Consider the following 11,041-nt stretch of genomic DNA (forward strand, 5'->3'; position numbering starts at 1 on the left):
TGGGAATCTGTTCCCCGACTGGGCTGTTTGTCTGGTCTCAGTGGGAAAGGATGTGTCTAACCCTGCAGAATTGATGCTCCAAGGTAGGGGGATACTCAGGGGGCCCCTTCTCCCTCAGAGAAGGGGAAGGAGGATGGGGGTGTGAGAGGGGGACTAGGAGGAGGAACAGCAATCAGGATATAAAATGAATAAATCAATAAAGGGGAAAATTATTAGAAAATACCTGTGACAATTAAAAAATATCCCTATGTTTTTGAAGAGACATTATTATATGACATGAAAAAAATCTGTAAGACAAATGTGGAGGATCAGAGAAGAAATCTGGCAGCATAGAACAGTAACGTCTTTGTAAGCTGGAAGGCCTCGCGTCATGGTAGGGCCTAACACAGACACTTCTTTACTTAGTTACGGACACAGCGTCTTACTGTGTCCATCTGGCTGGCTGGCCTTGAACGCAGAGATCCACCTACCTCTGCCCACAGAGTGCTGATATTAAAGGTATGCAACACTAGGGGAAACACATTTTTAAACCGTCTCTAAATATGTCATAGTTGGTTGGGGGAGGGGAGTGCGTGCCACAATAAACAAAAGTGGAAGTCAGAGGACAATCTGTGTTGATTCTGTGGGTCCCAGAGCCACAACTCAAGTTACTAGGCTTGGTGACAAATGCCTTTACCTGCAAGCCATGTCTCTAGCCCCATTTATATTTACTTTAATAATTCTAATTACGACACAGTTTCTTGGATTTCTAAGTAAATCTGAATTAGAAATGTGACAGACTTCAACTTTACAATATCCAGCCCATTAACTTGTTTTCATTGACGAGGCAAGCTTTTAAAAAAATTTTTATGGTAAATGTTTAGAAACATGAACATGAATGAGGAAATTAACTACACTGTAACAAAAAGGCCCCGTAGACCTTGTCCAGTTGACCAAGGGCTCTAATTTAAGAAGTTGGAGCGAGGATGAGAAGAGCAGAGGCTACTAATTATCCCCACAGGCAAAGGGCCTCAGTATGCTTAGCATCCCATCCATTGCAGTTCAAATCATCTTCTACACAATTCTCGCAATTATAAAATCACCCAATGAAGATCTAAAAATTGCTGGCACAGGGAGAGGAAGTAGTGTAAGATAACTAAATTCTTTTATCGTTCAGAAAATGATGTCTAAAAACCTACCTATTTGCTACAGAAATGGAGGTAAATAGTGCACAATAGCGCTATTTTAGAAATTGCTTCCATTACTGAACAGAATAGTTTATGTCTCATTTATAGAGCTTTCTTCATCGTAATGATTAAAAAACAGAACATGTGCAGTTATTTTCATTACAAGGTCTAGCTTTTAGGGATGGCCAGATGACTCAGTGGGGCAAAGATGCTTCTTGCTAAGCCTAAGAACATGAGCTTGATCCCCAGGATTCACTCTGAGGGAGAGAAGCTATGCTGTCAAAAGTGTCTGCTGACTTCTATACAGTATGTGCAAACGAACACACGCAAACACCTGTAATACAGCTTTTAATTTCATTATTTTAAAGTAGAGATGCTTAACATACAGTTCACAGGGATATCTATCCCTGGCTTGGATGACTACAGCTTAAACTTTGAGAGTCTACCTCATAAGTCTCATAATCCACACAAAAAATACTGAAGGTCAGTGAGAACTCTGGACCCAAATTGTGTACTTTTCCCACTATCTGAAGATCTTTGGGGCAAATCCCCAAGAAACTCCGAATTCGGATTAAAACCCTGGTTATGAATAAATACTAAGCCAGAAGTCTTCAAATGAACCAAGAACAACATCACACGATAAAGAATTGAATGTCACTGGTTTTATGATGATCCCCAGAAGCCAAACAAAATGGTTTGCCCGTAGAGGCCTAACTAAATCATATAATTCTAGATATACAGTAAAGCATTAAAAGCAACTCATCCAAAGAAAAGAATGTATCCTACTATGATGCTTCCTGTGTTTTCCCTAAGAATTCTGTGAACTTTCAGGAAATCAGCTGTCCTTGTTCTTAGTTTTTCTATGAATTGAACAAGTGTAAATGTTTGTGAGTCACTGATGCACTGGGACTATGCGAAGCAAAACAAAGACAAAATAAATCTGACGAGTTGGTAACTTGAAAGCATTGTCAATACAGAAAACCTTTGCAGGACAAAACAATTCTTTATCTTCAACATTTCTCAGCTGGTGTCACAGATTTCTTTTTCTGCTAACTCGATTCTGTTCTTTTGTAAACTCAAATTCCTCATTAAAAAAACAAACTTCAGATGCCAATGAACGTTCAGTTAAGAGGGCAGAATTTTAATAGGAACAGCCATCCTCATGAAGAGACTTTCTTAGAACCAGAAGGCATATTGAGAGGTGGGTGAATTCTGCTTTTCCAGTCTTATTATCCTGTTTACTGGTACTTAACCACAGAACAGTTATGAAGCACCACCGAAAAGAAGGTAAAATGCTAGCAGCTAATATGATCCAACTACGGAAGGTTTGAAAGAACTAGCTTCTGGTTGTGCCCCTGTGAAAACAAAGTTATGCAGCCTGGTTTCCGATGCTTAGAACCTCATTCTCACTTTCAACTGGGATTTCACTCCAGTCTGAACGAAAGTCAGTATCTAGGTCTTAGTCTCCAGAGCAATCACGGAGCACTAGCCTAGGACGATGGCATACTGATGTAGAGGAAATGAAGTGGAAGAATTGATTTTATAAAGGATTTATTAATAGGCTTGCTTAGGAGACATTAAGTCACACAAAATAGTATTTAGCTAAGGAAGTGTTGCCTCCAAAAATACCCCAAAGATATGAGTATAGTAACCAGGCCTGTTAGACATAAGTAAAATAAAGAATTCTAGGATGTAAATGTTCCTTCAGCAGGACTGAGCAGCCATTAGGCTCCATTCCCTTAAGGATCTGGGATCTGAAAGGACTTTAAGGATGTCAACATATGCTATGCATAAACCTAAGGTGTATACAAGTTAGTAAAAATCTTCTATTCTTGACTGTTCCTTTTTGAGCATTACTCAGAGCTGGGCTCAGACTGTCATTTTTTTTTTTTTTTTTTTTCTTTTCCTGAGTGTGTGAAGTGAACCCTGGGCATGGGGTGGGCTCACCTATTTCTGCTAAACTACAATTCTGCTACAATTACAGGTCGCTGATCTATTATTTCCTGTAAAACGCTTCAATGATCGGTACTTAAAACCCTCCTTGCAGAGGCCAAGGGTTAGTAGGAGTCTGCGGCAGCATACACAAACCAGCAAAGTTATCAATGTTTGAAAACGTCTTCCGGTCTTGTAAGAATAGCTGCCAAGTAACCCTTGTACATTTAATTGAACATAGATTTTAATATCTACCTCGGAAAGCAGACAATTGCAGCCAATTATATGCACAATGCAAGAGATACTGTTCAATGTCTTGGGGGCATTTAGTCATTAAATTGTTAAGTAGGTAGGTAGGCCCGTTCACTTTAAAGAACTCAACCTGTCAAATTTAGTTTGCATTAATATAACCTTAGGAATCTAACGAATAATATGCAAAGAGTACACTGAGATAAGATCTGACAATCCGGGGAGACCAACTCGGATCCTTGCAGCCCTGAGACACTCTGTGACTCTCTTCCAATGCAAAACAGAAGCCGCAAAATTGGATGAACAAGTGCAGAAGTCTCACCTGATATTTTCAAATCTCTCTCTGATATTTAAAAACAGTAGCTAAGACCACTACACAAAACCTATAAGCTCATCATTTATGTCTTAGTGTCCACACCCAGGCTACCAACGGATTACTCGCAGATCTGCCCACATCCAGAGTGCCACAGGCTGGTCCCTCCCGTTAACCTTGGAGAACTTTGCTAAGACCAAGACAGGGAAAGGCCAGACTCCATGCCCGCGACCTCGGGGTCATGACCTTCGCCGGGACGGTGTCCGCTTCCGCCCGCTGCACCTTCCCAGATCCAATTCAACTCGGGTGGGATCGCAGGATTAGGCGCATTCCTGGTGCCCGCTATACCGTGGCACTAACTCACCGCTCCAGCTAGAGCCAAGCGCCGCCCGCGAAGAAGTCTCGAAACTGCGCCAACCCCAGCCATGTTTGCCTTCCCGCAAGCCTCAGCGATAGACTGCGCTTGCGCACCGAGCCGCGCTGGTGTGGCGCTTGGAAGGCTCTGCGCCTGCGCAACACGCTCCTCCTGGCTCGCCTGAGTGGTGGTGCGCCTGCGCTCTGCAAACGCGGCGGTGGCAGTACCTGTGAGATAGGCTGTCAGCTTAGCTGATGGGCTTTGCTCCAGGGGTAAGTGAGGTACCAATGTCCTTAAAGTGCTTCTTGGGTGGTTTTTCTCGTTTGCCAAGACACTCCGGGCCCGAGGATCCGGACAGACGAAAGTAGGGTTCTAGTGGAAGCGAACGCAAGCTCCATAAGAACCCATTTTGTTGGGCGCTAGAATCTCAAGAAATGGGCGGGCTACCGCCCTGGACTTCTGTTGTGGGTAGGAATGATCCCTTGGTGGCTGGACAAGGAGCAGCTGCACTGAGCTACGCAGAAGCCAGAATACTGAACTAGAAAGTATATTCATCGCTTTCATCTTCGTTAACAGCTGCTGGGAAGCTCGGGGACCGGCCTGTTGTCATCCTGAAAGCTATCGCAAGCGCACTCTGATTTAATCACTTTCAGAGAGTTTTTTTCTAGCGAATATAGCTGAAATTTTCGGTGGAATTAAATGGCATAAAAAGTAAACCAATAATTGTAATTGTTTCTTGAATGTTCACCTTTATACATTATTAGGTATTGGTGATTTAGAGATAATCTAAATATTTAACAGATTATATTCAAATACAACATTTTATGTGGGAGCCTTGACTGCCTTCAAGGCTTTTGCTGTCAGGTAGGGCTCCCCATCAGATATCTGAGGGATGGCTGGCTGTACATAGTAGGAGGTTTTTCAAAGTTACCTGTTTAAAAAAAAATATATATATATATAATACGTATATATATATTATATATATATAATCTACCAAACTTAATTCTATGGTTCCTATAAGCCATCAAGTTTTGAGCCATGTATTTTGGCTATATATTTATTGCTCATAATTGCTCATCTTTACATGTTAAAAAAGGTTTGTTAAAAACACTAAAACTTTCAAAATTTGGGTTGAATTACATATTTCTGACATGCATCTTGGTTAACTATTTTGTGTTTATTGTATTTTTTTACATATAGGCAAGCTGGATGTTTTTATGACTTTACATTATGAAAACACCCATCTAATATGGGTACTTTTTATTTTATTTCTATTTATTTAAGACAGAGACTCTCTATATAGTTCTGACTACCCTCGAATTCACTATGTAGACTAGGCTGTCTTCAAACTCAAAGAGATCAGCCTGCCTCTGCTACCTTGACTTCTGAGATGAAAGGCATGCACCACCTTGCCTGGCTAGTTTGTAAACTAGTAAATTCACATTAATACTGGTCTCCAGCCTTGTTTGTGAGTTATACCCTAATATGAAGCAAGGGATTTCTGTAGTCCTCTGATCATGACCCACATGTAAGAAGCTTCTCTTGGATTTCTGTCTGTGGAAAACTGCTCATTCTTCAAACCACAGCTCATATAAAGCAAATGCCTATTTGTCGATTCACTTTTATTATTTTATTGTTATCTATGTACAGCTGTATTAAAGTCTTACAGAGACAACCAATATGAAACATGTACAGTCATGCATCACTAACTTAACAATGGAGACAGACTCTGAGAAGTGTACTGATAGGGGATTCCAGTTTTATGTAAATCCAAGAGAGAGCTGAGTCTGCTCTGACATTAAGCAATATTAATGTAGAACTACTATATGTGTAGCTCATTGCCAACCCATAATTTTTTAGGGTTTGGGATGGTCTGTGATCTATTATAAGTAATCAGTGTAGGCACTCAAATGCTTACGATTCATACAGAAGCATCTCTCAGGTACTTTTAGAATGTCTAGCCAATCAACTGGGCATGCCGAGACGCCTTCTTTTGGTTATGTTACATACGAGGTATTAATCATTTACAACAACCGTACATCTGAACCTGAAGGGAGAAATCACCACATTCTCCTTGTACTTCACCTGAGACACAGTGTATTCCTCCCACACTACATTGCAACTTCTTGATGCCATGGATGCCGGGCAACACATAAAGTGAAAAACATTTTCTTAACTAAAAAAAAAAAAAAAAATAAGTGATATGATCATAATAGCTATACTCTTTCTCTTATATAGTTAGTATCTTTTTCATTTTCTTCAAGGTCTAGCCCCATGAATAACTTAAACGACCCCCCAAATTGGAATATCCAGCCCAATCCCAGGGCTGATGGGGGTGACGGAAGCAAGTGGAATTATGCTCTGTTGGTGCCAATGCTCGGATTGGCAGCGTTTCGTAAGTTATGGTTTTCTTGACTATTTTGTTTTTTGGTCCAAAATTATGCCAGGAATGGGTTGCTACATGGGCCGGACAGCAGAAAATCAGCTTAAGGACTTGACCAATACAGTGCAGTTTTATCTTATACAACGACTCTGTGACAGAGCTAGCCTTTCTGATCCTGTTTACCTGTTCCTAGAAGGTAGCATATCTTGTGAGGATTAAATGAAGCAGAAGCATTTGGTGTGGGTTAGGTTTGATAGGCTTTAACTTTCTCCCATTGCTTCACTATTCTAAGGGGACCTCTTTTCCTTAATTACCTTCCTCGGGACCTACAGAGAAACTGACCTGAAAGAAAACCAGTTAGGATGTATGCTTAGTATCTTTAAAGTCAGTATTTGGGTGAGTTTGCCCATGAAAAAAGAACTACTCTACAGGCTAGAAATCCTCACATTTAAATTAACTAAACACCACTGAGACGCTTACTCAGTCATAGGGCGCTCTCACGCCTCGCTCTCTCTCTCTGTGTGTGTGTGCGTGTGTGTGTGTGTGTGCATGCGTGCGTGTGTGTGTGTGTGTGTGTGTGTGTGTGTGTGTGTGTGTGTGTGTGTAAAATCTGTGGGCGTAGTGTAGGAAAGAAAATTGGAGAAAACCGTAGTCCCTGTCTTCACCTGTGATGGGAACACATCACTGATGTAGAACTGGCTTATGTTTATTCATGTCTTGTGGTCCTGGTTGTCGTCTAAGAAAAAGAACTGAAGATTAAGTAAATCAAAAGCAAATACCGTCCCATATGAGTAGTGATCATTTCTGTACGGTAGTTTCTATGTGCCTGAATTTCTCAGTTCAGAAGTTTACTGTGGAGGGAATCTAAGCATTTCCTGCTGCTAGTCCAGGACTAAACTAGAGGATGCCATCTAAAGGCTCCTGCCAGTCATCCTCTCTCAGCGCACTAAGCATTAAAAGGTGTCTATTGCTGTGGGTCTTTGAGTAGCTGGGAAGCCTTAAAATCACGTAACGATTGTAAGTGGATTCTCCTCCTCACTGGTATTAGTCACTTTGAGTGAGTTAGCTTTGAGACTATGAGAGGCCCTTTCATTTGCCTTGAATTTTTCAGATTTATGTGTAGCTTTAATACCAACTCATAACCTCCAAATTGATGCTTTTCCTTTATGTTTGTTCAAGTTGCTAAGTTTTGTACTGAGAAGGGTTGAAGAATGTTTTATGTCTCTATATTGATTATCCTGGTTTCACAATGTATTAAGGGATAACTGTTGGGTTTTTGTTACTTGAAATCAGGGTCTCACAATACTGGCCTCAAACTCGCAATCTTTATGCCTCAGCTTCTCAGTCGTCAACATTATAGGTGTGGGCTAGGACAGCCTAAACCGGGGGTACATTTTTACCCTTATATTCTCATAAGGGTTTTCTACAAGTAAGTTACCATAGGTTTGAGAAGGTATATTGCAACATGCAATATCAACTCGCCTTCATCATGATCTTGAATAACAGCAGATGAATACCTTACTTGACTAACAACCATTGATGGATGAGAATCTACTTGTATTCTGATCATTTAAATTTCACAAACAATCCCCCAGCCCTGCTTCTTCCTTCCTTCCCTCTTCCTTCCTTCTTCCCTCCCTCCTCCTCTCCCTCCTCCCTCCCCTCCCTCCCTCCCCCTCCCCTCCCTTACCTCTTCCTTCTTTCCTTCCTTTGTGGTTCTGATGATCAAGCCAGGGACTTTGTATACGCTAGACAAGAACTTTATCACTGAGCTACATCCATAGCCCCAAGTTTTATAACTCTTAATACAATTCAGAAACTTGTATGGTTGTGCTTACTTTGAAAACTCTGTGGTATTTTGGCAGGCTTATATCTCCTTGTCTCTGCTGTGCCTTCTTATTCCCTGTCTCTCTGTCCATGTACCCCTTCCTCTCTCATCCCTCTCCCTCTCCTACTTTCTCTTCTCTTGTGTAGTAAAGAAACTATCTTATATCTAAAAGTGTAGTGTCTGGTATAACAAGCTTAATCACTTAGTACAGCTCAGGTCAGTCAAAAGAGACAGTTTTTAAAAAAAAAAAAACAATATTTATTTATTATGTATACATCATACGGCTTTTTGCCTGCATGTACGCCTACAGGCCAGAAGAGGGCATCAGACCTCATTACAGATGGTTGTGAGCTACCATGTGGTTGCTGGGAATTGAACATTGAACTCAGGACCTTTGGAAGAGCAGTCAGTGCTCTTAACGGCTGAGCCATCTCTCCAGCCCCCAAAAGAGACAGTTTTGAGGTCATTGTAGACCACATACAATTGTGAAAAGGGACACAGAGAGATAATATTGTTTACTCAGTTTTGCTAGTGGTTGCTTCATGCAGACTCAGCATGGGACTCAGGGTCTTGTTTTTGTCAAGATAACATCACATTTTGAAAGGACAACTATTACTTCATAGCCACACTTTCCTCTGAAACCTAATAACCACTTATCTAGGAACCTATTGGTTCAGAATGTTATATAACTAGAGATTTGAAGTTATGTGGCTGTCTTAAAGTCTTCCTCAGATAACACTAAAATCTGATCTTTCTGGGCTTGGTACAACTTTTTTTTTCTTTCTTTCTTTATTTCTTTTTTTTTTTTTTTCTGTTTTTGCTTTGACACCTGCACAGTTTGCATGTTCAGGCTGGTCCTGGGCTTGGAATCCTCCTCTCGCTCAGCCTCCCAAGTACTGGGATTACAAGGACTTGCTACCAAGTCTAACCTAAGGTTGAACTTCTTCACCTAACAGCAAACCCACCAGACTTAAGCTATAAACAGATGATAACTGGGCTTCCAATATTTGAAACCCATCCATAATAATTTTTTTAAATATTGGCAATGTCATGGAATAGTGAGGGAGAACATATAACTGAAAGTAAGGAAAACAGTGATAAATTTTTCCAGCCACAAATGTTAGACACTAGAACAGAGATGTCGTATGTGCTGCCTTAAATGCCCAGCACTGGTCTGATTTTAGACTAAGGACTTTGCCTATTTTGTAATCTACATTGATTTAATGTCTTAGTCCCTTTGAATTCTTAGGCTTTTACTGAAATACTATCATTACTGTGTTGTGTATTTTCTTTAAGTAATCATAGGGTTTTGGTTATGTCTCTTCACATGTCTTCCTCATCTTTTTTATTTATGTCAGGTTGGATTTGGTCTAGGGAATCCCAAAAAGAAATAGAAAAAGCAAGAAGAGCGTATCATCAGCAAACAGCTGCTTTCCAGCAGGATCTTGACGCTAAATACCACGCTGTGATCTCGGAACACCGGCGCGCTGTTGCTCAGCTCTCTTTGGAACTGGAAAAAGAGCAAAACAGAACAACCAGCTTTCGAGAAGCCCTTATCTCTCAGGGGCGTAAGTTGGCAGAAGAAAGGAAGCTTCTTGAACAGGAACGGGCTCAGATATTACAAGAAAAAAGCCAGCGTCAGCCTCTGAGACGTGCCTATTTGAGCTGCCTGGAAGAAGAGGATGACTGGCAGAGGAGAGCCCAGCTTGTGCTGAAGGAGGTGGGAGAAGCTCTCGAGGAACGCCAAAATATCTACTGTAGCCTGATTCTTCCCCGTAGTGCACGGCTACAGCTAGAGAAGAGCTTACTGGTGCGCACATCTGTTGATCCAGTGGCTGCCGACCTAGAAATGGCAACTGGCTTGTCTGACATATTTAAGCATGATAAGCATTGTGGAGATGTCTGGAACACCAACAAACGCCAAAATGGGAAGCTCATGTGGATGTATCTTAAATATTGGGAACTACTTGTTGAACTTAAAAAATTTAAAAAAATAGAGAAGGTCATATTAGGAAAATCAGAATGAAATGAAACTCAAGGCCAGAGGGGGTCATTCACCATGGCAGTCTGCATTCTGGGGTCTCTGATATTTACTCTGTTCCTTTGCTACCAAAAGTGGCCCAGAACAGCTACCCTTTGTGAGAACTCAAGTCTTTCCACCCTGTGAGCAGTGCAGTAGGGCCTTAGCAGATAATGTTTTTCTATGATGCTATGCAGCTATTAGAGATACTTTTTTTTTTTTGAAACATTTTGAGCTGCTAATAGTTAGCAAAACAAGCACAACTATGCATTTTAGTTCTTGGGGAAAGAAAAATACAATATTACTCTAAGAAATGTTCTGTCAGTTTTATCCCTCTAATAATTGTTCTCCCTTTTCTGATTCCATAGTATAGTAGTTATATTACCAAGATTTATCTTTTTGGAACACCCACATACACACATAACAAAACAAAACAAAAAACACCACCAAATATTTCTTATGCCCAGACAGTGCCCCAGTGAATATTTAGAATTGAGCTGGTCAATAAGCATGTTATTTATTAGCAATGATATGCAGTCAATATTATTTACTATTCTTTTGAGACAGTCTTATTGCATAGCCCAGGTGGGCCTCATATGTGCAGTCTTCCTGCCTCAGGCTCCCAAGTCCAAGTGCTGTGATTACAAGGGTGGATTATACTATTGGGTTGATAATTTTGCATGTATTGATAAGTACTTATAATGCATTTACATACAGCTTATATGAGTTGACCCTTTGTACATAACTCATATAATCCTTACTCTGGTTTTATGAGCTAAGTACTATTATCTTGTA

The 11,041-nt window shown here is 40.7% G+C and overlaps 1 protein-coding gene across 1 annotated transcript; it reads left to right on the forward strand.

The window, feature by feature from the left end:
* Positions 1–4,171: 4,171 nt before the first annotated feature.
* Ccdc127 (coiled-coil domain containing 127) lies at positions 4,172–10,685 on the forward strand. The gene is made up of 3 exons (XM_032894844.1): positions 4,172–4,287; positions 6,280–6,410; positions 9,585–10,685. Exons 2-3 carry the CDS (start codon positions 6,290–6,292, stop codon positions 10,250–10,252), a joined length of 789 nt encoding a protein of 262 aa, XP_032750735.1. The 5' UTR covers positions 4,172–4,287; positions 6,280–6,289; the 3' UTR covers positions 10,253–10,685.
* The last annotated feature ends 356 nt before the right edge of the window (positions 10,686–11,041 follow it).

The sequence above is a fragment of the Rattus rattus genome, chromosome 2, assembly GCF_011064425.1.
Source record: "Rattus rattus isolate New Zealand chromosome 2, Rrattus_CSIRO_v1, whole genome shotgun sequence".
Taxonomy (NCBI): domain Eukaryota; kingdom Metazoa; phylum Chordata; class Mammalia; order Rodentia; family Muridae; genus Rattus; species Rattus rattus.

Coding starts and splice junctions, on each gene's coding strand:
- Ccdc127 (XM_032894844.1), top strand. CDS start 6,290: ATGAATAACTTAAACGACCCCCCAAATTGGAATATCCAGCCCAATCCC. Junction 6,411..9,584: donor GCTCGGATTGGCAGCGTTTC/GTAAGTTATGGT, acceptor TATTTATGTCAG/GTTGGATTTGGTCTAGGGAA.